This window comes from Urocampus carinirostris, chromosome 1 (assembly GCF_059441175.1).
Source record: "Urocampus carinirostris isolate Australia breed hairy pipefish chromosome 1, RoL_Ucar_1.0, whole genome shotgun sequence".
In the NCBI taxonomy this organism is placed as follows: Eukaryota; Metazoa; Chordata; class Actinopteri; order Syngnathiformes; family Syngnathidae; genus Urocampus; species Urocampus carinirostris.
This window is the reverse complement of record NC_142349.1, coordinates 29,995,300-30,022,655: the sequence shown is the minus strand read 5'-3', so window position 1 is coordinate 30,022,655 and position 27,356 is coordinate 29,995,300. Positions and strand designations below refer to the sequence as shown.

Sequence of the window (27,356 nt, the reverse complement as noted above, 5' to 3'; positions counted from 1 at the left end):
GCAGCCAACTGTACTTTTTTTTTTTTTTTGCAACGCATGACGTACTCTATCCCTGTGATTTTAGATTGAGGGTCTAAGAGGGTTAGCGGTGAAAATCTGAGCCAACACTAGTTCACGTGGTGAAGAATATGGCTGGGTGATAAATTGAATCGCTGTAATTCAGTCAATTTATCATTTAAAGCAATTAATGATTTGAAAACATGGCTGACTAGTGAACTTGAGGGACGTAGAAGAAACACTGGTGAAGGCGTCTATTTATATTTATAGTTTAATGGTAATAATTGCTTTTTACTACACAAGTGTTCTTTAGAGGGCAAATTATACTTTTGAAATCTGCATTTTTTTTTTTACTGTCAAAGTGCAGCAAGCAAGTGGTTCATTATCGGGGATGTTTCCAGTGCACAGGGTTGTCATTGTATACGTGTTTCCTTTACACCCAGTCCGGAGTCAGCAAGCCCCTTTCAGGAGCGAACTGTCGAGAATATTTAGATTTTAGGGCTCAGTAAACTGAGTTGCGAGTCATCTTTAAACATTTCAAACACAAGCTAATATTGGCAGCACACATGTTTGACTGGGAATGGCTTTACTCAGTATGTTTACAATGTGTCATGTGTGTCAGCCAACCAGAGCTATTATTTAAGTGTATTATTTAATTGCTAAATGTTGTCCGGTAAAACTATTACACAGGAATTGATTCATGTGATGGTGAAAGTGAAAATACTGTACACAAATGTTTACCTGTTTAGAGTGAATTTTCTGCCAGGGAAAAGCATGCATGTCAAGCCTTCTGCATTAACCGCAAAGAAGCAGCGCCCTGTCTGACTTTGTTTGGAAACAGCTTGCTTAGATAAGAGGAAGTCGTTTTTCCACTTCCACAGTGCTGCTGCTTATTAATGGGAATGTGATGTCATGGCAGTCCAAGGTGGGGCCCTTTTTGAATTCCTGTGCTGTGAATCGCCCTAAAAGTCACAGTCTAAAGTCAATGTAGAGATTTTGTATTTTCCGAGTAATTTGTCATTGGATAACTTCCCTGTCTGTTCTTCTGACGTAAGAATTAGATCTAGATGATGTTTTTTTCCATTCATCTAACTTTTTGTCACATACCTGCTTTATTTCAGTTCCCCTTTGCGAGGGGGTCTTGAAAAAATTATTAGAGTAAGAATTTAAATTGTCTTTATTGTCATTAATGACAACGTACTGAACATTGTTTTCAACAAGATTAGACGTGATATTCCAGGAGAAACACGTAATAAATACTTAGAAGAGAAAAATAAGATAAAATTAATGCTCCATTGCAACTTTGTTCAACTGGGCACAGTGAATAGAAATACTATGATGAGGGAGAAAATAGAATGCCTTTAATTAGGTCATCTACATTTTTAGTGCTTAGGATTCGGCGCCCTTACCACCGCGATCTGGATTTGATTCCCGTTGCATCCAATGCTGAGCAAATGTGGTCAGCCGTATTTGTTGACTGATTAATCATTGCTCAAATGTGGTATGGTCTGATAAGTACTACAGTCACATTCAGCAGCAAAAAACAAAAAAACCCAAACTAGATAAATAAGATATGAGTTCACGGCTCACTTATCCCTTAACCGCCAGGGTTATCAGGGCAGCACTTCCCTTGGTGTGTTTTGGGCAAGTACAGTCTGGTGGTGCCCATTCATCTCTTTTTTTTTTGGGTAAGAAGCCCGGTTATGCGGGAGGGACTCATTGTAGAGACACTGCTCCTCTGCATTGAGAGGAGCCAGCTGAGGTATCTTGGGTATCTGATAAGGATGCCTCCTGAATTCCTGGTGGTTTTTTATGTTATTCTGGGCCTGTCCCACCAGAAGGAGGCCCTGGGGACAGCCCAGGACAGGCTGGAGAGACTATGTCCCTGTTAACGCCTCAGGATCCAGGCGTTAACAGGCCAAAATAGTTTTCCGTATTTCTTCCTAACGCTTAACCAAGGTATCAGATCGAGACTTTGCATTGGGAGAGACAAAAAAAAATGCAGTTATTTTTTTCCCCCCTCGACTCAGCTTGAGGACCCATTTTTAAATGGAACTAGCAAGATAGATATTTTTCACAGTCTTGCTTGTTAAGTCTCTAACCTTATCAGTCCATGTTTTAAGGGACTTGTAGCCCACACCAGAGGGCAACAGGTCAAAGAGGTGGTGGCTGAGGTTAGAATAGTCCTTTATAATGTTGCCCTATTGCGGTATCACAAGCCGACAATGTCCTCCAGACTGGCCAGTTTATGATTTTAAATTAGTTATTCCTGGTCATCGAAAGTCTAAACTGGTATAACAGGTTTAGCCAAAGAGCGCATCTCAGATGATCTCCCATAATAACTGAGCCAACAGAACAGAGCCAAGATTAGTTTTGAATGCCAGTGACATTGTGTATGTGGGGCAACGTGCATGGGGAGGTCTTCTCACAACCCATGTGACCACATCCAGAAAGTATCCTTGAACTAAATACTGCTTCAATAAAATTTGATCTTCCACTAATCAGTCATAATTGTTCTCTTCCTGTTATAGGCATCATGTCCCGCTCTGACTATCCTCCCGGGTACAATGAGAGTTATGTCCCACCATATGCACCGCAGACTGGCGATTACCCTGCCCCCCCTGCGTATGGCTTCCCAGCCTTCGGTGGACCTCAGCCAGGCCAGCCTCCGGCCCCTTACCCCACCGGTCCAAATGCACCTCTTTTCCCAGGTCAACCAGGCTATCCACCTGGTATGTACCCAGGATCGCCTCCTGGAGAAGGATATCCCGGTCAGCCTCCTATGCCACCTGTGATCCCGAGAACAATGCCCTCAGACGTTATAAACACCAGTAAGTCGAGGAATCTAAAGATGTCATGCAATTGCTATTGTATGAAGTATGTGGTTTGAGTCAAGGTGATGAGTTTATAGTTTAGTAGACACTCAAAATAAGAAGAGAAGTCATAAATGAATAATGAACTTGGAAGGAGAACAGATGAACCTTCAGAATGCCAAATTCCAAATCTGTTCTTAAAGATCCACCCTAAAGCGTGTAAGAATCACAGAACGGCAACATTATTGTGCGAGGATGACAAAGATGTAAACCCGTTACCCCAAACTACAGCCTGCCCTCACATTTTTTCCAACACTCTGATAAATACCAGTGAGCTTTTAGATGTGCATTTTTTAACTAAAAAAAGATCTGGGTGCAGTTTTGATGTAATGGGATTTGAACCTTGGTCGCGGCAGTGACAGGGCCAAATTCTTACCACCGGACTACCTGTTTTATAGATGACACGAGAAGAGTTGGGTTTTATGTTGTCACATCATTTTTAGTCTGTACCACACAAATGGTAATTTTGTTGTGCATTTCTCATGTTACAACGACAATACACTTGTCACTTAAATGCTTAGTATAGAAGTATAAGATATAGAATTGAATTTACTGCCATTGTAAAATGTGAAACGGGTAACTAAATTAACATTTGTCTCTGGTACCATGACTAGAAACGGTATGAGATAAAATCTACTGGCTTTAAGGCATCTATACCACTGGTGGTCCAGTGCTCTGACAACTAAGATCTACAAAAAGTTCATGTGAAGAACCCACAATGTTATATGCTTATTTATTTCATAAATAGTGTTATTACTTATTTTCTGACTTAGGTTCTGTGAAGAATCTAGAAGGGTTATTTGTGGCTTTCTGGAAAATATTTTTACATATAGGAACTCCTTGCAATAGTTACATTCACACTTTTTTACTTTTTACAAACGACCCAGGCCCCTCATCAGAGGAGGGAAAAGTTATGTGACCCTCACAGGAAAACTGGGGACCCCCAATGCAAGTACAGGAAATACAACTGTGTATAAAGGAATATTTTCAAATCAATGACAACAATGAGGTTTCTCCATCAATATTATGGGAGGGAGGGAAAGCTGTAATAAGGGGGAAAGTAATTGAAATATCGTCCCGACTGAAACGAACACGATTCAAGAATCAGAAGGAATTGGAGGATAAGATAAAGGAACTAGAAGAATAGCATAAAAAACCACCAAATGAATCCAGATTACAGGTATCAAAAACAACCAGAAGCAAATTAAATGAACTTTTGACAAATAAGGCAGAAGGGGCTGTGCGTTTTGTGAACCAGAGATACTATGAAATGGGCAATAGAGCCAGTCGACTGCTAGCCTTCCAACTTAAAAAGGCCCAAACAGATAGGATGTTTTATTTGTGATATAATTCTATCTCCAAACAATGTTTAGTAAAACCCAAAGGTATTGCAGAAGCATTTGCAGATTATTATAAAGAATTATACAAGGACTCAGAAAATGACTTGGATAACTACAGGGCACAAAACCTTTTGGGAAAACTACATTTACCAACACTAACAGGGGGCCCCATTACAAAACAGGAAATACAAGATACAATAAATAACTTAAAAATAAATAAATCACCAGGAACTGATGGATTCCCGGGCGTGTTCTACAAAAGCTTTAAGGAATAATTAACACCAGTACTGCATAAAGTATTTAACTATGAGCTAACAAAAGGTGAGCCCCCCAAATCTTGGTCAGAAGCCATCATAACAGTCCTGCACAAAGAAGGAAAAGACCCAATATTGTGTGAAAGCTATAGACCAGTTAGTTTACTTTGTAATGATCTAAAAATTCTTACAAGCATGCTGGCAAAAAGAATGCAGAAATTTATAGCGGAATTAATTAGAAATGATCAAACAGGGTTTATTCCGGGAAGGCAGGGTGCAAACATAATTAGGGGAATACTTGCTTGGGGTTGTCCATCGATTCGATGATGACCATCTTCTTTTATTTGTGAGACTGCTGATGTTTGAACAGTCCGATCCTGGATTGTGGTCGGAGACTCAGGTAAAAGAGGATACCTGCGCAATGATGTTTTTTGAAGTGGCGTAAGGGGTGCGCTTTCCCCAACGCCACTATCTTGATTGTAAACAAGATGGTTCCAGTGGCAAGGGAGACCCTAGACGACCGGCATCTTCCTACAACTGCAGGCGGCTGCCGGGATCCAGGTCTGTAGGAAACCGCCTCAAAGCGTGCCGCCACCAGCTTTTGGGATCACTCTTAGTCTGGACTCTACCCTTCGACCTGTTCGGCTTGGGTAACCCAACCAGGAGTACGAGACTCCCGCCGACATAGCTCTAGGGGTCATGAAGACAAAGTGCCCCACCACGATAAGGTGGTGATCCGTCGGGACACAGAGGATACTAAACATAATTACGAGCACAAAATCTAAGACCCAACCCTCGATGTTACTGAGCTTGGATGCACAAAAAGCTTTGGATAGGGTGAAATGGAGCTTCTTACATCAAACACTTATAGCTTTTGGCTTCCCTCAAAAATTTGTAGAATGGGTGAAAATAATCTATAAAAATCCTAAATCTCGTCTTAGAGTAAATGGTCACTGCTCAGATTTCTTCGATATCAAAAGAGGAGTCCGGCAAGGGGACTGTTTAAGTCCACTCTTGTTTGCAAAAAGCATAGAACCACTCGCGGAATCAATAAGACAAAATGAGCAAATAAGGGGGATATTAGATGAAGTAGGAACAGAACATAAAATATAATTGTTTGCAGATGACCTGTTGGTAATGCTGAAAGAACTTTCGTTATCAATACCACCATTGTTGGAGAGCCTTAAAATATATGGAGAAGTTGCTGGGTATTTAAATAATGAGAGCAAATCGGTAGCAATGATATCAGGAAAATGTCCAACAGATGTGATTGAAAGATTTGATTTCAAACGGACACATAAAGAGTTTAAATATTTGGGGGTGACCATTACACCACATTCCACACAGCTGTTTGATGCCAATTATGGAATGTTGATAAAAGAAATAAGGAAAGATGGGAAATTTTGCCCTTAAGTCTTACCGGAAGGATAGAAACAATTAGAATGAACATATTACCAAGACTATTATTTCTGTTTCAATCCCTTCCTTTTCTGATCCCGGCATCCACATTTAAAATGTTAAATGAATTGATAACAAAATTCCTTTGGCAAAACAAGAAACCTAGAATAAAATACAAAACCCTGTTAGCTTCCAAAGAAAAGGGGGGCCTAGACCTTCCTCAATATTAAATATTACTATTGGGCGGCTCAAATTAAAGCACTCATCTTGTGGATTACTACAGACAAAGATACGATATGGGTGGACATGGAGCAGCGATCTTCTCCAAATATGCCTGTGGAATCGTTACCATACATATCAGTCACGAGGTGGAAGAAATTAAAAATCTAGAATGAATGGATTAAGGGAACTATTAAAACTTGGTCACCAATACAAAAAAATTAAAAATATCAAGATCTGTGAATAGGGTTACAAATATAGCGAAAAACCCAGACTTTAAACCTGGGGTTATGGAGGTAGGATTTCAAAAATGGGCCGAAAAAGGACTGATGTTGATTACCCAAGTATTCGAAGGACAGGCAATGAAATCATTCGAACAACTCCAACAAGAATTTGACCTACCTAGAAATGATTTTTACAAATATTTGCAACTAAGGCATTACCTCCATAAACATGATGAATGATGAAAATATGTAAGGAGCCAACTAAAGTTGAGGAATTATTAATATCATATACAAAAGGACAATCAATAAAGGGGGTTATAGCAAAACTATATAAAGCCCTGAGAATGGATCTCAGTAATGATGACATGGCGGTTAAGGAAAAATGGGAACAAGACACTAATGTAGTGATAAAAGACAACGAATGGGAAAAAACATTGAAAGAGAGACACAAAATAACCAACAGCCAGACTTGGAGGGAGTTTGAATGGAAAGTAAAAATGTGATTCTTCTATACAGGACTGTCTCAGAAAATTAGAATATTGTGATAAAGTTCTTTATTTTCTGTAATGCAATTAAAAAAACAAAAATGTCATACATTCTGGATTCATTACACATCAACTAAACTATTTCAAGCCTTTTATTATTTGAAAATTGCTGAATTTGGCTTACAGCTTAAGAAAACTCAAAAATCCTATCTCAAAATATTAGAATATCATGAAAAAGTATACAAGTAGGCTATTCAACTAATCACCTGTATCATCTAATTAACTCGAAACACCTTGCGAGGGTTTCCTGAGCCTTAAAAACACTCAGCTTGGTTCAGTAAACTAAATCACAAGTATGGGGAAGACTGCTGATCTGACTGCTGTCCAGAGGACCATCATTGATACCCTCCATCAGGAGGGTAAGACACAAAAAGAAATTTCTCAAAGAGCAGGCTGTTCACAGAGTGCAGTTTCAAAGCATATCCACAAAAAGTCTGTTGGAAGGGAAAAATGTGGCCGGAAACGCTGCACAACCAAGAGAGATGACCGCAGCCTTAACAAAATTGTGAAGAAGAGCCGCTTCCAGAATTTGGGGGAGCTTCAAAGACACTGGGCTGAAGCTGGAGTCCAGGTATCAAAAGCCACAGTTCACAGACGTGTCCGTGAAATGGGCTACAATAGCCGTATTCCCATGGTCAAGCCACTTCTGAACTCAAGACAACGGAAGAAGCGTCTGACTTGGGCTATGGAGAAGAAGCACTGGACAGTTGCAGAGTGGTCCAAAGTCCTCTTTTCAGACGAAAGCAAGTTTTGCATTTCATTTGGAAGTCAAGGTGTCAGAGTCTGGAGAAAGGCTGGAGAGGAGCAAAATCCAAGTTGCTTGAAATCCAGTGTGAAGTTCCCACAGTCAGCAATGGTTTAGGGAGCCATGTCAGCTGCTGGTGTTGGTCCACTGTGTTTCATCATGTCCAGAGTAAATGCAACTGTGTACCAAGAGATTTTAGAGCACTACATGCTTCCATCTGCTGAAAAGCTCTATGGAGATGAGGATTTCATTTTCCAGCATGATCTGGCACCTGCCCACAGTGCCAAAACCACCAGTAACTGGTGCACTGACCATGGCATCACTGTCCTCGATTGGCCTGCTAATTCCCCTGACCTGAACCCCATCGAGAATTTGTGGGGTATAGTTAAGAAGAAGATGAAAGACACCAGACCTACAAATGCAAATGAGCTGAAGGCCGCTATCGAAGCATCCTGGGCATCAATAACACCTCAGCAATGCCACAGGCTGATTGCCTCCATGCCACGCCGGATTGATGCAGTAATCCGTGCAAGAGGATTCCCAACCAAGTACTGAGTGCATCAATGGACATTTTCAAATGTTTGATTTAGTTTTGCTGTTATAAAATTATTTTTTTACTTGGTCTGAGGAAGTATTCTAATATTTTGAGATAGGATTTTTGAGTTTTTTTTCAGCTGTAAGCCAAATTCAGCAATATTCAAATAATAAAAGGCTTGAAATAGTTCAGTTGATGTGTAATGAATCCAGAATGTATGACATTTTTGTTTTTTTAATTGCATTACAGAAAATAAAGAACTTTATCACAATATTCTAATTTTCTGAGACAGTCCTTTACACCCGCTATCACTTCAAAATATAAAAATACCTCAAATCTATTTTGGCATAACTGTGGGGGTGTCGGAGACTTTAGGCATATTTTCTGGAATTGCCCTGTAATATTAAATTTTTGGAGAAGTATCCAGAGAGAAATAAAATTAATTATTGGCTGGGAGTTGCGGTTGGACCCAATGGCCTACGTAGTAGGAATTTTGCCTGAAGAATTACTATCTGGTCAACAGAAATATATACTAAAGGTTATGCTTCTGGTAGCAAAGAAAATGATCACAGTATCCTGGCTGAAAACACAACCCCCTGACATAAAACAATGGAGAGACGAATGAAAGCAACTGTAAAATATGGAAAAAAAATCACTGCAAGACTTCAACTGAAACTCGACCAATTCGAGAAAAGATGGAAGCCTATCACACAAATTTTACTTGATGTCTAAACACCTCCCCCCATTTTTTTAAATTGTATTGTATGAACATTCATTTATTTTTTTGTTTTTGTTTTGTTTTTTTAATTGTATTTTTTTATGTTGTTCCTTTTATTTATGAGTGTGTCAGGTGTATATATTTTGTGTTGATGTATGATGGTGGAATGAAACCTCTGTCAAAATTGGTGTGAGAAATAAAAAGTTATCAAAAAAAACGGAACCGGCAAAGTTCAAAATGAAAGACTTTTGTTTTTTTTGGGGAGGAAGTTGTATACTGTATACAGTCAACGATCTTTGAAAACTTCTTCAATTCACGTGGTTATAGTATGCAAATTTGTTCACGGTGGCTTGTCAGTGTAATGATTGACCCGATACAAGAAAGCTGTGATTTAATACCCGAAGGCAAGATTACTTTTTAAAAATGTGTTTATCAACGTTTTAAGATGTGGTTGTAATTGTAAACCAACTACACACATTTTCAGTACACTGTAATCATTCCATTGAGCAATAATTTCATTCATTTCATGAAAAAAATCAAATTTTACTGTTTTTTTATACTGCATTTTAAGAATTGTAATTTAATTGCAAGTTATAGTAGTTTTTAATGTACATATTTTTTCTTTTTATGCCCTTGGGGTAAGAATATTTGGTGTGAGGACGAGACTTAAATCGTTTTTTAATTTTTATTTTAGTAGTCACCTGAGTATTTTGTGTTCAATGTTTTTATCCTACACCACCAGCTATTTTTTAAGGTTTTTACCCAAAAAAATCTGAAATAAGTCAATAAATAAGATGAAGACACATTTTTCTGTGCCAGTGTTTCTCAACTGGTGGGTCGGGACCCAAAAGAGTATCCCAAACCTGTTTTCAGTAGGCTTCTGCTTGTAGCGTCTAACAGAGAGCAACAGCGCAAAGAGATGGTGTCCGGGGTGAAAGAAGCCCACAACAATGTTTCCTGCTCGGTTGTTGTATCGCAAACCACTAATATCCTCCAGACTCGGCAGAGAGCGGCCAATGCGTTTCTGGGCTGCCATCTTGTGTTTAATGACAGTGGTGTCTCAATAAGCTATGCCTGAAACTGTCTGTAAAATTTATATTATAAGATGAAGTGCTAACTGGACTTGGTACTTCATCTTCAGTCCATAACCACAAAGTTGTGATAACATGTCAGAATTTGTGTTTGTGATCCCAATTGCATATACCGCCAACATTTATTGTTGCTCTCGTATGGACAGGTGACGATTTTGCAGCCAGCGGCAGTGACTGGGACAGCGCGAGTATTCGACATGCTTTCATCAGAAAGGTCAAAACATATTTCTTCAGGATTCTCATTGATTAATCTTCTACCCTGCTCATATCCCTCAAGAGGGGTGACCGACAGCAGGACAAACACATACAAAAAACAAAGAAAATAAAAAACATACTCCTCAAACACTTCATCTCAAAAACATTTAATTTCCTCCTCAAAACTGCATTCAGGCTCCAAGTGTCTGCACCATACAACAGTCGGCACAATCACACTCTCATACAGTACCCTCTTAAGGGGCCGGTCACACAGACATTTGCGGCTGAATCACGGCCAGAAATTTCTGACTTTGAGGCGGACGCTATAGGACGCATTGAGATCGCCGTTCAGACGAGTTACGGCAGTGCATAACACGAGGTCGGAAATTCGCGCGCGGTTAGCAGCGCGAACAAATTTTGCGCTGTTCAATTCTTGAGAGCGCGTGGACACAGCCTTTCACGAGTTTATCGAGGCTGGACCGCGGCCGTAAACTTCTGACCGTGAAGCAGATGTCGTTGGGCGCTGTTGGACGTTTAGAGACCGCCATATAGACGAGATAGAGCAGTGCTTTACTCGCGGTCGGAAATTTTCACGTGGTTGGCCGCGTTCAAAACTTTTGAGCTGCTCAAAAGTTTGAGCACGTGTTAAACCGCGTGCCGCACACGTGGTCAACACGAGGTAATGACGCGGAAATGACGCGGAACGACGTGCTCTGGCCGCGGCCAGGGCGTAGTTACACATGGGTAGGACGGGAAATTTCAGCGGGTAATCGTGGGCGGAGCATGGTAATAGCATGTTCTGCGCCTGTATCGCGGTGTTATTACGTGAAATTAGCGTGTTACGCGTGTGACAGTCAAACGCCTTTCTCCGCGTATATACAGCGCGATTTGCCGAGCACACCATTGTGCTCGTGACGTCAAGGCGGTGAACATGGATCACCGTCAGCGTAGTTTCTCTTCATTTCGAATAAATCTTTCGGTGCATTAACAATGGTCGTAGCAAGGCTTTGATGCTAGGTCCTTAGCTTGGCCTTTTGGCCGAGAGTAAGGGTCCCGGCTCCTAAGCTTTGAAACGTGATATGAACTGATCGCTAATGAGTAATTAGAAAAATAGATAAAACAATTACCCTCAATAAACCCCTCCCCGTCAGCGTAGTGATCTCGTCTTAACCCATAATTATTTCTTGACATTTCTTTTCAAGATAATAAAATAAATATGAGGCCATAGCTTGAAATCCTGATATTCACGGGACTGTGTCTAGAGCGTTTATGAATTCTACAGCCCGATAAATACATTCCTGCCGAGATTTGCATTTCCTCGCTTCTCCAACAATTTGTACCTCGTTTTATCACACTTATAGGAAATGTAATGGCGAACATATAACCAAATTCACTTCGTCTCGCAATCGTTGGGAATGTAATACAACATAATCCATTCCGTCTTTATTTTTGATGTGAACGTAATCGAACGGTAAATCCTTCCCCCCCGCGTAAACGCGCATTCTGCTGCGCTTTCATCAGAAGCGATCGTATTCTATATTAAACGCTTATTGAAACAATAAAGCGAGCTAATTATAATAATTGGGAGATCCTAGTCTATATAACGCGTTTATATAAACAATAAAGTGCGATCGTATTCTACAAAATGTGTTTGTTAACGCGGATGAAAAGGTCAAAAGCGATCGCAGCAGAATGCGCGTTCACGCGAGGGTGTGGGGGGTGTGTTGCGTAGGAGTCGGATTTGGGCACAACACCGGCTCGGGAGCTTTTATACCCGTGGTCCACACGAGTAAATGACGCAGAAATGACGCGATGAGGAAGCGGAACAGTCGCCGGCGTCTTTTTTCCGGCCATACCACAGACGAACGGCGGGTTGTCAAATTTTGCGCATTTTCCATCCCGGGCAAAAGAAAAACGCAAAATTTTAGCCGTGATTCAGTCGCAAATGTCTGTGTGACCGGCCCCTAACATCCATACTCGTACTCTTGTTGCTCATCACTCTCCTCAGAGCACCAAAACCTTGCTTACATGATTCACTGTGTGCAATACCTCGTAATCCATTCCACCAACTGCAGCCACATCACAACCCAAGTACCTTAAGCATTTAACTTTTTCCAGCACCTGTCCATGCAACCTTATTTCCAACGCCATGCCCACTCCATCACGTGGACAGTTCATCACCTTACTCTTCCCAACATTCACACATAACTTACGCCTACCACACCCTCTTCCAAACTCCATTACCAACCTTCTCAATGTTTCCTCAGAATTAGTAAATTGACAACTAAGTGATTAATCGTAACGTGAAAAAAGTTCCCCATTTCTCTGCACTTTACTTGATGATTTACTTGGAAGCTTATGTTGGAAATGTTGGGGTTTTCAGGTCTATATGATTCTGGCTTTCCAACTTCTTGTCACAACAGCTATCGTGGCCGTGTTCACTTTTGTGTAAGTATTGCTGTGCATATTTCTAAACCACCCACAAAACCCCCATTGCCTCAGCCTGGGTGGCAACTCTCTTTCCTTGTGTGTGCCACACAGTCAACCGGTAAAAGGTTTTGTACAGCGGAACCAGGCAATCTACTGGGCATCCTAGTGAGTTAAGAAACATCTGCAAGGGGGGGCTAATATCCATAACGTTGATAGATACCGTATGAATGTTGAATGATTTTGTTTTTCTTTCTAGTGCTGTCTATTTTGTCACCCACATTGTGTTGGCCTGCTGCAAGGGCCCTCGGTAAGTGAGGCTACACCTTTGAACATCACGTTGACACAATTATAGGTATTGCATAGAACAGGGGTCTCCAACAGGCTTTCCCGTGGGCATCATAAATTATCTGCCAACAAAACGGTTCTATGAAGTGTAAGACTGGAGCCGTCTGTCTCTGTCTCTGTGTGTGTGTGTGTGTGTGTGTGTGTGTGTGTGTGTGTGTGTGTGTGTGTGTGTGTGTGTGTGTGTGTGTGTGTGTGTGTGTGTGTGTGTGTGTGTGTGTGTGTGTGTGTGTGTGTGTGTGTGTGTGTGTGTGTGTGTGTGTGTGTGTGTGTGTGTGTGTGTGTGTGTGTGTGTGTGTGTGTGTGTGTGTGTGTGTGTGTCCGCCCATTTTTCAAGCTGCACAGAGAGGGGAGCAAAAATGTGTCAAATCAGGAAAAGGAGTCAACTTAGTATTCATTTGAATGATACTGGGGCAGCTCTGCTGTGCAGTGGTTTGCGCGTGTGCGGCTCAGTTCTGAGGTCATGAGATCGAATATCCTGTGTGGAGTTTGCATGTTCTCCCCGTGCTTGCGTGGGTTTCCTCCGGGCACTCCGGTTTCCTCCCACATTCCAAAAACATGCATGTCAGATTAATTGGCCGGTCCAAATTGTACCTAAGTGTTAATGAGCGAGTGAATTGTCTGTCTCTGTGTTCCCTGCGACTGGCCGGCAACCAGTTCAGGTTGTCCCCTGCCCACTGCCCGGAGATGGCTGGGATGGGCTCCAGCACCCCCGCGACCCTACTGAGGATAAGCGGTGCAGATAATGGATGGATGAATGATACTCATAGCTCCACAGCAGAGTGCATTCTCTAGCAGTGGCAGAAGAAGCCGAATCCTATATTTCACTTTAAAATTGTTATGTGTAAGAAAAGCTAAAAGTTTATTTTTGTATTTGTCAGATTAAAGTAGTCATCCTACTTCAGCAACGGCGCACAATACGTGCTCTTTGCCAGATCAAGCCGTCTGATTTTATTTTTTTGCACATGCTCAGTGGCAATTTATAGAATAGTTCACACCGGTGATCAATTAACATGAGACTGCAATCACACGTTAACAAGAATCACAAGTCAATGTCAAACAATGATTCATACTTTATTTGTTGTCATACTGAATAATACATATTTTTGGTTTACATTTTGTTGTGTCGTGTGTTTTTTAGGGATTATGGGTTGCTTGACGTCAAAGTTGCTTAGTACCAACAACTTGAAAGTTGAAATTAGGTCAAAGTTCACTGTAGATATAAACAATAAGTCCATTATAACATAGTAGCATGGTTCATTTTTAAAATGAATTCTAAATAGAGCCAGAATTCCCACCACTGATAGGTTGCGCTTTATGATAATCTATTGTGAACCAGCATCCTCTCATAGCAGCTATCAGAAAATCACCTGTACTGATAATTAGTACGGGTATTTACCAAATCATAGATATGAGCCTTACATTATGTTGAATTTTAAACTCATGTCAGTGATTTGGTTTGTTTACTCTATGTTAAAATACCTTAAAATACTACAGCATCAGAAAATCACTACACTCTTTTTTTTTTTAGTTGAATTAGATGACCTGCACAATTTTTTGCATTAAATTCCTGTCTCGTTTACCATGCTTTGTGGGTATGACTTTTTTTAGCGGCGTCATTGACTTTCATAACTACTGTTTTTATGATTAAATCATTGACAATGGGACAAACTTATCATAGATCCAGTTTCTTCAGTATGATCTAAATTACGTTTGAATTTCAAATGTACAAAATGTTCTTACAGGGACTTTCCACCCACCAATGTCTCACAAGATTATATGGGAATCACTGCTATTTAACCCTACTTTCAATGATTAACCTGGAAATAACATAGTAACAACATAGTAATAAACTTGATAAGCTGATAAATGCATATCAAACTGGTAGACCTTTGCGCTAATTAGTGCAAAAAAAAAATAGCTCTTGGTTTCAAAATGGTTGGAGACCTCTGGTATTGAAAAGTGGGTAATCATATGTTATTTATCAACTTTATTTGGAAAATTGTTGCCGCTAAATGTCATTGCACAACTTTTTCATTTGACTATTGTTATTATGTTTGCCTAATTTATCACGACACTCTTTACATCATTTTCTCTTTTAAGTCTTACTTGTTCATTCTAAAGTGCCAATTGTAATCTCTGCAAACGATGTTTATTCTGTTGTTAGAGCAGTAACAATAAAGACAATTCTAATTCTAAATAATTGCATGAATTTTTCGTTCCACAATCTCTGCAGGAGGAAGCATCCTTGGAATTTGATACTGCTCGCCATATTTGTAAGTAATGGGCAATCTGCGTTATTATCTGCATTCTGTTTAGTAACCGAACAAAACCATCCCGGGGAAAGTTTCACTTCTCTGTGGGTTTTGATTGAGTTGACAGCAGAATTGAGTCACCACACGCTGGTGCTACTTCCTTCGTGGCATGCTTTCTTTCTTTTTCCCTGATTGTTTGTCTGCTGAAAGTAAATGTTTGCCTTCATGCTGCTTTTAACAGCGATGTAGGATTGGGTAGCCTGGAATTACATTTGTGTTTGAGGGAAATGATTGTGCTGTGTATTGAGAAGAGAAGTGAGGAATAGGGTGGTCCTTAATGGGGGTCGAAATTTTTGGGGGGGAAATATTGGGCTCTGACCCCCCGCATATGTTCTTATATCGATAAAAACACACTGTGTGCAATTTTGAACAATTTGGATAATATTTAGAGGTAGCTCAACGACTTAAAAATTTCCCAAAATGGTAAAATTTTGGCAATTTTCGAGAAAAAACGGAAATCTTAACCCTATGTGTACGGCGTTTTAAAACATCCAATTTCAGTCCATTGCTTATAATTGTAACACAAGAAAAGTTACAAGTAAATATAACAATATTGTATTTATTTTTACCTCAACAGCCACCACCCTTTCGAGGTTTCATTCACTGTGCGTGATCGGCATTTCCAAATAACATCCAAATTTGGGCGTCAATAAAATGAACTAAATTTGCAACTTCACCAACACAGATCATGTGCATTATGCAAAACAGTGTGAAAACAAATCTTACAGTTTGATGTGCATACAGTACAAAAACAATATGATAAGTGAAAATAGAACCAAGCCAACACCAAACAGTCTACCGAGTAATAGTCGAATAATAATTTCCAAATCACCAGTTCAGAGTTCACATAAAACAGGCCGATTGTCTTTGGAAAAACAATGCGTTTGCTCTCAGTTCAGCAATTACCTCAACGAATCATTAAGTTTATCATTGTAACATAGCCTATCATCAAATGTTGTGTATGTTCACAAAGTGTTCATTTCTGTTTCACGATGGTCTGTTTTTGAGTATTCGTGAACCTTTTGCGATGTTCTGCAACCACCAGTAACAGGTACTGTAATTGTTCTTCATTGTGGGTGAGACGACCATTGAAGTTTTGAATCAGTGCGACGCCTCGCTCTGCGTGGTCATTGATGACAGACAATGCTTTCACCTTGTCACATGCCTCTCTATAATCAATGCGGCCATTCCATGTGGTCGGTTCTGCATCCAAGAAGCTGGTGGAGATCTCGAGATTGCTTTCTGCCTCTTTTAGATTGGTTGGTATCGGAAGTTGAGCTACTGCAGGCAACGCTGTCTGGAGAAAAGTTGCCAGACTCCTCCTCATCCGAAGTTTCACTGCTGCCCTCCAATGTCACTGATTGACTCATCGCCTCAATTTCTTGATCGGATCTACGCTTTCTGGTTTCCTCTTTATATTGTCTCTTCTGTGTGGCTTTTTCATTTTTCTCAAGGACCTTGTCTACCGATGTCATCGAGCCACGTCGTCCATCTTCTCTCTGTGCCAAAAGAAACTCGCGGTCTTCTTCCATCTTAATTAGAGTCAAGCAGACATGGGGACTTGAGACTTAGTAACTTGGACTCGAGTCGACTCGAGTCGCTGTTTTTATGACTTGTGACTTGACTTGGACTTGGCAATCTAAGACTCGGGACTTGACTTGTGACATGACTTGCCCAAGAAAAAAATACTTGGGACTTACTTGGGACTTGAAGGTGAAGACTTGAGACTTACTTGAGACTTGCACATGTGTGACTTGGTCCCATGTCTGGAGTCAAGGCACCAGCATGTGCCACATCAAACAGGTTGTTGAAGTTGGCTTTGAACGCATTCTCCTTTTTTCTCTGTGTCTCTGTTTCACGAGTTGAATTCTTTTTCAGTCCCTGCCACTCAGCAAATAGTGTCTCAACTTTTTTCACCATGTCTTGTGTGTGACGTACAGGAATCCGTGCTCTGAGCCAGAAAGATGTCAATTTCTCTACAGTGGCTGTTGCTGCAACTCTGATAGTCTCTGCATTCGATGTGTCGATACGAAAAATAACCCAAAACTTGTTGAATCGAAGGTAGTTTACACCCTGTTATATCCTCTTCATGAGGCAGAAGATATTTTTTTGATCTCTTCGATGAAGCCATCTTGATTTTTGTGACACGTTTGACAATCAGAACTCAGTGTGGTGAATATCTGAAACCACTAAGGCACTGTGATACTAATCGATAATAGAAAGCCAGTCAAAACGAATGCCACAATAATCCCAATCCATTTTGTGACAATTGTTCTTGAAATCCGAAAGACAGTCAAAATTATTTACTGGTGTGGTCAGATAAGTATTTCGTTGACATGTATTTATGCAGTTTTATTATTGAACAATTATTTATTGTGCCAGTAACTTTGTACACTAGGTCTGATATAATGTGCGAAAAATCCTTATTTTTCATACCAAAATTTCAGAGGCCTTGAGCGACCTCTAAATATCCTTTGATTTTGATGAAACTTTGCCTAATTACGTTTTGTATATATTGGAACATATTCAAGGGGTCAGAGCATGAAATTTTAAAAGTCGAAAAATAAGGACCACCCTAGTGAGGAAGCATCCGACGCAAAGTTCCAGTGAGCGCACAAAATTCTGACCTGATATGCAGTGGACCGTGTTCAAAACACAGTCCTTTTTAAATGTGTCTTTCCATTGCGGCCTATTTAATCCAGCCTGTCAAAGGAAAATGTTAGAAATATGGTTATGTATATAATGGTCAAAAAAGTACTATAAATTTAAATGCTGAGCCAATCTTGTCCCCAGTGTCCCTTCCTGAGGACGGCGGTCAAGACCAAAGTGCACAAGCGTCTTCTTTTCCTTTGTCTAAAGATATTCATCAAATTGCATGCAAAACACTTTTTGAGCTAACATATTGATTTCTTTCAAGGTAAATTCGGTGCTTGAAAAAAGACATTACATTACTTAAATTCTGATTGTCACAAAACCAATTTCGTTAGTCTATTTATAATCAAATGCTGTATAGGATGAATTGTAGCATGTAGATTTATGGTATGTATGAGAAAATATGTACCGTATTTTCCGCACTATATGGCGCACCATGTTATAAGGCGCACCTTCAATGAATGATATATTTTAAAACTTATGCCATACATAAGACGCACCCCATTATAAGGCGCTATAAGTGCATGCTGGTTTAAGATCAGGTAATTGTGCAATTTTGTAATTGTAATCCTGTGCAGTCCTTTGAGACATTTTTGGGATTAAGGGCTATTTACGGTAAATAAATGTGACGACTTGACTACAGTAGAGAATGTAGTTACTTTATGCAACCTCTAGATGTTGCCACGCTCAAGGGAATGTCAACAAAATATTCAAAAAGGTCAAACTTTATTAACAAACAAGCTTTCCACAACTCCATTCACTCCCAAAATAAATAAACAGCCGTTTTATTATTTTCTCTGAGGTAAAGCATTTTCGTGACACATCTTTGAACAACATCGACATATCATTTTATTTTTTGTCCATTTAGTCAACACGCAAAGAAAAAAACGTCTGATACTGTTATTTTAAATGAAACGTTAGTGCAATCGCAATAAAGTGACACTCATAATGTGCAAAAACAACGAGTGCAAAGCAATAACATAATAACTAAAATGTAAAACGTAAACACACAAAAGAAAAACAAAGATCACTCTATAAGCTCCTCATCGACGAATCCCTCGAATTCTTCTTCTGCTGTGTTCGAATTGACCATATCTCAGTGAATGGGCCATCCAACACGTCCGGTGTTTTTGTGCCAGCGCTGTTGCCTTCATACGTATAGTTATCGTACTGACACTTCTGCTTGCCGCTCTTTGTTGAACAACCCACTGTTCAAGTGTCTCCTCTAACTCTGGCCATCTTGCTTTATTGCCACGGAAACTTTGTTGAGTTTTCCTTACTTGGCGGAGCTTATCTTCATCCTTTCTCCACTTCCGTACCATCGATTCATTTAAGTTTAACTCTCTCGCTGCCGCTCTATTGCCGTGTTGTGCTGCGTGACTGATCGCTTTGAGTTTAAACTCGGCGTTGTACGCGTGTCTCTTAACAGGAGCCATTTTCTTATACAAATGCACGTATGAAAGAGAATCTCGCTCTCTCTCTCTCTCTCTCTCTCTCAAACGTGACATTCTGAATAATTCTGCGTTTGTTTAAGGTAAATTGTGCTTTACATCTTCACCAGTCATAACCCTGGATTCAGACAAATACTGTATTTGTTGAATATGAATTAAGCAGTTTAATGGGGTAGCCATTTTGCCACTTAGTAAACAAATACAACACGAGCCCCGGCAACTACCAATCGTTTAATATTTCCCAGTATGCACAGCGCGAAAAATGGAGTCGGCGGCTGTTTCTCGTAGTTGCGAGACCTTGCGAATTTAATATTGAGCCATATATAAGGCGCACTGTGTTATAAGGCGCATGGTCAGCTTTTGAAAAAAAACAAGACTTTTAGGTGCGCCTTATAGTGCGGAAAATACGGTATATGCCTACATTATCCTGTTTCCTCATGTATTGCTGAGGTATCGTGATTTGAGACTCTGTATCGCCCAAATTATTTTTTAACCCGATACGACTTAAATATTTTTGCCCACGCTTGGGTTTGAGGTTTACATAAATTTAGGGTATTTTGCTACTTTGTTATTTACTGCGGAACACAATGTTTATCGTGCAGTAAAGAGAACTTATTATTACTGTACTATAATTTTGATTCTCTTTCAATAGACCCTGGCACTGTCTTATATGACTGGAACCATATCCAGGTAAAAAAAAACATTTTCAGTGTTCTAGATGGCTTAAGATTTTGCTTCAATAACTTTGATTATATTTGATTTCAGTTACTATGATACAAGCGCCGTGTTCCTGGCTCTGGCCATCACTGTTGTGGTCTGCATCGCCGTCACAGTCTTCTGCTTCCAAACCAAGGTACCTTGTGTATGTCAACCAAAAGGGTCCTAGTGCTCATCCCTAACAAAGTAGTCTGTAAGCTAGCCATATAAATCAAGTCAACATTTCAAAATCTATTGGTTTAGACCTCATGTTGAGTGATTTATATTCAAAAACACTGCAGTTACTGTATTAATCAGTTATGGATTTTTACACAACTCGACTAAACTTTATTGTCTGATATGCTATATTCACAACATACAGCACCAATAAAATGACTTCCTCTTCTCCGTGTAAAAACATGCAATTGATAAAACACAATGCAAATAACAAACAAGTTTTTCTCTTTTTTTGTCAAAAATATAAAAAGCGTTTAGGTTTCGAAGGAAAAAATCTGAAAAGTATAGTCAGTCTAAATAGAACAGTTTGGCATTCATTTGGCAGAAGGCATAAGAGTGGGAAGGGGTAAGGCAAGGAGAGAGGTCAGAGTCCTGACTGCAGTCTTTTGCTTGACGGCAGCAGGTTGAAGGCTGTGGGATTGGTGGATGGGGTCATCTGCAATCCCAGTAGCTTTGCGGTTGAGGCGGGAGTTGGAGATGTCCTGGAGAGGCGTGACACCAATGACCTTTTACGACGTCCTCATGATGGCGCTGCAGGTTATTTTGGCAGGAAATGTTGCAGTTTGGTCACCTTGAGTCCCCTGTGTTTCTATTCTTTGTGTTTTCTAGCACTCATTTTCAGTTGAACTACACAATACAGCAACATTTAGGACCCAAATATCACAGTCTCCCTTTATGAAACCCAATGCGAGTAGAAAATGATATTCTTAATGTTCAGATTCAATTGTATTGGGTAAGTTTCCAGGTGCCTCACAAGAACGCTTTCTCAGTGGCAGCGAGCAGCAAAGTACACTTTCCAAATGCCACGTTTAAAACAGCATTTTGTGAGCTTGTTAGGGTTTTTTTAACCACACTTGCTGTAATTTATTTGCATTTGGAACTGAATTGGTCCCAATTTGGATCCATTGAAGTGTAGATCCTCTCTAACTTAGGCGGGCGGCACTAACGTTTCAATTCCGTATGAAGGCGAGGGCCTTAAAGTATCGTCCCATAGGCTACAGTTGAGATCAGATGTTTGAAATGGCTCCACACAAGCTAATATAGTAGCAAAAAGAACAATCTCATGTTGATTTTTGTGTCCAGGTGGATTTCACCAAATGTCGGGGCTTGTTCTGCGTGCTTGGCATCGTCGTCTTTGTGACCGGCATCATCTCTGTCATTGTGCTCTCTTTCAAATACGTGAGTGTTACCTTTTCACCAATATCTAGACCTTCAGAAGCAAGTTCCTTGTTTATCATGTCAATAATGGTTTGCTCTGGCAGATCTACTGGCTTCACATGCTATACGCTGCCATAGGAGCTATTGCTTTCACTCTGGTGAGTAAACAGCACTTCAGAAAAAAGTATGCAATGAATTTGAAAAGCGTATTCGCTCTGTGCTTTACAGTTTTTGGCGTACGACACACAACTCCTCATTGGTAACAGGAAGTACTCCATCAGCCCAGAGGAATACGTGTTCGGTGCACTTAATCTCTACACGGACATGGTTCAGATCTTCCTCTTCCTGCTTCAAATTATTGGTTCAAGCAAATAAGTTCTGCCACGCCAACCTATGCTGTTGAAATACCTTGCTTTGTTTCTGTGCCTAGCTATAGAATGTAAATCACGCCGCACACAATATAATTATTACATACCGGGCTGAACTCGAGATATGATTATGCAAATCATTCCGACACTGTCTGTCGGGTGTGCTTTTCTACGTGTATAAACTTGACGAAAAACGTATTCTAGTGTCAAAAAAGTGTGATGTTTTTGCTGGCTTCAGGTGAACATTTTGTGTTCATGTTGCTGAAAGATCACATTTGTTCATGGTTTGGTGAGTTGTACTAATCACTGCAGCACGCTAGTTTGGTTTTGTGCTCATGAGAGGTGAAATAGCAAAAACTGTACGACTTTTTGCATTACAGGAATTTTGACAGTTTGGGAAAATGTTTCACGCAGTACCTGATGGCTCATTGTAATTTCCTAGGTATGTCATTTTGTTACAGTTAGCAGGTAACATGTGGTCAATTTAACATTGCCCAAAAATAGGTCATGTAATAACCAATTTTTGTGTGTGTGTGTGTGTGTGTGTTTTTCAAGAACAGTTATCAAAAAGTCTTTTGCACTTTCTTGGAGTTTAACTTTTTTAAAGTTATCTGTAAATAAATTTTTTCCTTTTCGTATAATAGTTTATTTGTTTTTCATTGACATTTTATGTATGCAATATAAATCCAGATATCCCCTGTTCCGCTCTCAAAACACAACTTGCACATATATTTTTCTGTAATAGCTTGCAGTACATAGCAATGATTTTTTCCCCTCAGAATAAGAATCTGTCTTTTAGAGAATCAGTCTTAGCCACTGCACAAAGCATTATCAGTCAAGCTTAACGGTCTCTGCTATATGCTGGTTGCGGCTTCTTTCGTAGTCCCCCTCATTTGACCTCCGCATCCTTTGTCGAACTTTTAGCTGCTTTAGACGGTTCTTGTCCACTTGCCTTTGGGCCAGCAGGAAGCCGATAATGCCAGCAGGAAGGCCTATCATCCTACAACAAAGCAGAAGAGCGCATGTGTGTTTCTATGTGATAAGAACAAACTTAAGCACGGGTGTCAAACTCAAATTCACAGTGGGCCAAAATTTGAAATTGTACAAAGCCGCAGGCCAAAGTCGAACAAATAAGCCTTTTTAATATGAAACAAGTTTTGATTATATAATAAATATTGAACAAGCAAGGCTTATACAACTCGAAAGTACATGCATGTAAATCATCTCATCAGCCGTACCGCTTATCCTCATTAGGGTCGCGGGGGGCTGGAGCCCATCCCAGCCATCTCCGGGCAGTGGGGAGGGGACACCCTGAACTGGTTGCCAGCCAATCGCAGGGCACACAGGGACAGACAACGCATTCGCTCATTCACACCTAGGGACAATTTGGACCGACCAATTCACCTGAAATGCATGTTTTTGGAACGTGGGAGGAATCAAGTTGCTAATAATCTTTTGGATGCCAATTAGAGCTTAGGAAACCTGTTATCAAACAAAGGTTTTCGTCAATCAAATGTCTGCTGTGAGAGGTTTTCCCTCACCTTCATTGAGAGAAGTTGCTTACATCTGTTAATGCTACCAAACACACACCTGCCAACTTTTGAAAGTGAAAAAGCCTAGTAACTACGGTCAGGTCCAGGACGATGCCGTGTGGGGGGGGAGATTGCGCTTGAATAATCGAAAGAAAGTTTAACGCTCAATAATGATATTAATAATGTATTTAATATAACAATGTCATAGAAAACCCTCAGTTTTTTTTTTCAATATTTGATACAATAAACATTAAATTTTTCATCATTGAAGTAACATTCAGTGTTGGTTTTCAGTTTAATTTGGAAACTTTTTATTTGAGATATTCCAATATATTTGTGAGTGAATAATTATATAATTTTGATCAGTTTCGATATGAAACAATAATTTTCAATAAATTGCATAGTCAATTACCTGCGATGTATGGCGATGGAGATTTTTCGTTTTCCGGAGTTCCGTTTAGGGGAGAGGATGACGTCACACACTAAGCCAGGAATCTGAGAGGTTAGCTACAGTAGCTACCGGTTGCTCCAGGTAGCTACACGTAAGCGTGCGAGATGTGAGCCACGTTTCAGTAAAACACAGCAAACTGCACTCTCTGTACGCTTTGTCGTTGTTCGTCTGTCTTATTTGGTAGAGAGTTCACATTTACCATGATTACAGGCGGCACAGAAGACTTATAACGCCGCTAGCCGCTTTGCCTTAGCTCCGGCACTGCCCCCTCATCACGCCAGCGCGAGATTTCTTCAGCGCAAGGACTTGATTCCTCGGATAAACGCATTTTTGTGCGTTAAACCCCATAACGATATGATAGAAAGTAATCCAAAGTGTAAGGGCGGCACCGAAGAGTTATTTTTTACCCAACCGTAACACCGTAGTGGGTTCAAGAAAACCGTACTCATTACGGTTTTACCGTAGTACTTGGCAGGTATGCAAACATGGTGAGCAATTTAGCGACTTTGGTGAGTAAGCAATTATTGTGTCTCCCCACCTGTTTCAAAAAGTTCTATTTTCTGCCTTCCATTTTGTAATTTTTGGGGGAGGAAAACGCACTTGTAGCTTGAGGTCACAGTTTGGTCCGGGGGAGAGGAACAGAGTTCCATTGGTTCTAGCCGAAATAGTGTGCAATGAGACGGACCATGACTACCATAGATGCTCGTACCACAGAGGAGGGGGCGTGTCTGCATCTCTACCGTTGCTTTGATGTGCCAAAACGGCAGAGAATTAAGGGACTTGTACTACAAGCGGTGAATGAGGCGTTAGCGCTGCCGTCAGGGAGTATCAGTTCTAAAATTGAAGGTTGCACAGCAATCATTGAAAAGGCCCAGCAGCATCATCACATCCTGACAGACCTGAGAGGAACAACCTAAACAGGAGGCTGCTGCTGCTGGCCTACTATCGCTCATTCATCGAGAGCCTGCTGACATCTTGCGTTTCCGTCTGGTACGGGAGCTGGACTGAATGAGGCTCCAGAGGACTGTGAAAGCAGCACAGCGCATCATTTCCTGCCCTCTCCCCTCTCTGATGGACATCTACTCCACTCAGTGCCTCGGGAACCCAAAACATCATCACATGCTGGTGCATCAAATCAAAAACAAACAGGATGAGGAATAGCTTCTTCAGCGTCCCTCAGCACAATGTACTGTGCAACTGCTACTATGAAGATGCACAATTAATCATATATCAATTATATAAAGTTTTTAACGTGTTTAATCGTTTTGCACAGTTTTACTTTCTAAGATAGTATTACTTGCACTGAAAGAAGCTCTTCAATTCTATAATACTTATACGACAGTAAAGGCCATTCATTCATTAGTGGTGGAAATTGTGATTAATCCTCACGGTAGAGTTGGCCACTTCAGATCTCCTCAAATGCAGAAAACTCACCAAGCATATCCAATCTTCGTCATTGGATTCTTTGCCTTTTTAAGAGGCATGTATTCTGGACCCTCGTTTTCCATTTCCTCTTCTGCTGCCCCTCTGATTTCCTTTGGAGTCCTTTGTGGCTCCATCCCGGCGCTGCAAAGTGATCTCGCTTGCGGTCTCAGACAACGGCTTGGTATCAGTAAGTGGCAGCTGGTCAGCAACCATCGACAGCCGGGAACGAGGGCTGCACACGCATGTGAAAGACCAGGTAAATGGGTTGACATTTGGGACGCAAAGTGAACGTTAATAAATTAGTTCAAAATGTAATATCCATGGACATTTATTTTCATCACTACGAGATTGACGTGCACCAAGTTATGTTTATTTGTATAGCCCTTAATCACATGGAGTCTCTAAGGGCTGCACAGATTATTGCAAACTACAGACTTACACTATCCTCACTATTGCACCATAAATGATCAAGGAACATTCTATTGACAAAACAAAAATGAGCATTGCTCAATTTTGATTTTTGTATTTTTCATGGAAAATTCGTAATCTGTAGTCTGCTGTAAACTGGTGTAGAAAAAATTACATATAAATGCACATTCAAAATAAAGTGTCTAAACTAAGATGAAGCTCAAATTAAAAATAACATACAAAAAACTAAACATGAATGATCTATAGAAACTACTTTATAAATCCTGATTTATATGTTCGTGTAGGTGGTGGAATGCGTGTGTTTGTATGTGACTAATAGGCTCCGAAACAGCTGAACCGACCTTCGTGAAAACGTACAAAGTTGTAATAGGCCTCCACATGTGTCTTTAACCAACAAAAATATTAACATCTGCTTATGTGTTGTCTGCTTTCATGGGGTCTCTAACGCCCTCTGGCAACAAAATTGGATGCTGCAGCGCCCGATCACAGACCGCTCCAAGCAGCCGAACCCAATATTTACTGCTCGACAATGCTGGGGCATCTTGCTTGAACAAATTCTAAAATACATCAATATTTAAATATTAAATAGATAAAATAAAATAATGATTTTTTTTAAAATATTTTTATCAAAATGAATCCTGCAATAAAACAGCTTTACGATCATTCTTCTAATTGTCGTAAACTATGTTCAGTAAAATTAGGTGTATTTCTGAACATATATATCCTATGTTTTTTTACTTCAATGATGTGAGACGCCTGGACCTTTTCCTATTGTCCCCTGTGGAGTAAAACTGATGGAACTATAGTGTAAGAACTATAGTGTAATATTTTTCTCTTAAAAAATAGGCAGATGCATCAGTCTGCACGTGTTAGCATGCACCAAAATAGCTTGTTTTTATTTCATTATTAAATACATTCGGGCGTGGGCGTTTTGACCTTTAACAGGGTTCAGTAATGAAGTTCACCACGATATCATACACAAAGTGCAATTCACTGGATCGTATACGCTCAATACAGAAACCTTGACTTACTGTTGTGACGGAAGACATCATTGGATAATAGTGAAACGCGTTTGATATGTAAATGGAGACGTGTCAAGGTTACGTGCCATCAATAAGGTGTCAATTATCAGTTTTAAGATTGAAAAGGTGGGACATTTAAAATGAACCTGTATTTACCTTTACAAGCTGGGGAGACTACCATGTGAGCCGCCATGTTTAATGTAAAGTAGTACACTTGCGCATGCGCTGTTTCAACCTATATCCTCTAGCCGTGTCTGCCATCTAGCGGGCAATACTTATCACTCCTTATCCAATTGAAGCAGATAACCCGCACTCTTCTCATTAGGCTGCACCGCTTATCCTCAGTAGGGTCACGGGGGTGCTGGAGCCCATCCCAGCGATCATGGGGCAGTGGGCAGGGGACACCCTGAACTGGTTGCCAGCCAATCGCAGGGCACACAGGGACAGACAACTCACTCGCTCATTCACACCTAGGGACAATTTGGACTGGCCAATTTCATTTTGTGGGATATTTTTGATTTGAAGAACTGATTTTATAAATTAAACTGAAAAATCAATCTTTAACTGATTTCCTTTTTAGTAACACTCATTTACGTTGGGACATGATCATTCTAGTTTTTCAAGTCATTTTGTGCCAATTAGTTTTGCGATACAATTCAAATTAGAACTAGAAATATTAAGTGGGGACTGTGTCGCTATATAAAAACAAGTGGG

At 40.3% G+C, this 27,356-nt stretch overlaps 2 protein-coding genes across 2 annotated transcripts in view; one reads left to right on the top strand and one right to left on the bottom strand.

Moving 5' to 3' along the window:
- tmbim1a (transmembrane BAX inhibitor motif containing 1a) overlaps positions 1-22,424 on the top strand; it is a 29,082-nt gene extending 6,658 nt beyond the window's left edge. The window contains exons 2-12 of the mRNA XM_088334364.1: positions 2,529-2,828; positions 10,086-10,153; positions 12,518-12,582; positions 12,676-12,729; positions 12,821-12,871; positions 15,143-15,182; positions 19,977-20,014; positions 20,090-20,177; positions 21,341-21,436; positions 21,520-21,573; positions 21,644-22,424. Coding sequence (XP_088190490.1) covers positions 2,534-2,828; positions 10,086-10,153; positions 12,518-12,582; positions 12,676-12,729; positions 12,821-12,871; positions 15,143-15,182; positions 19,977-20,014; positions 20,090-20,177; positions 21,341-21,436; positions 21,520-21,573; positions 21,644-21,790 — 996 coding nt within the window. The 5' untranslated portion in view covers positions 2,529-2,533 and the 3' untranslated portion in view covers positions 21,791-22,424. The remainder of the gene's footprint in view (positions 1-2,528; positions 2,829-10,085; positions 10,154-12,517; positions 12,583-12,675; positions 12,730-12,820; positions 12,872-15,142; positions 15,183-19,976; positions 20,015-20,089; positions 20,178-21,340; positions 21,437-21,519; positions 21,574-21,643) is intronic.
- Positions 20,398-26,888, bottom strand: LOC148374257 (uncharacterized). The gene is made up of 3 exons (XM_088334376.1): positions 26,799-26,888; positions 25,201-25,423; positions 20,398-22,783 (listed from the first exon to the last, which is right to left on the bottom strand). The coding sequence occupies exons 1-3, from the start codon at positions 26,833-26,835 to the stop codon at positions 22,615-22,617; spliced, it is 429 nt and encodes a 142-aa protein (XP_088190502.1). The 5' UTR covers positions 26,836-26,888; the 3' UTR covers positions 20,398-22,614.
- Positions 26,889-27,356: the final 468 nt, after the last annotated feature.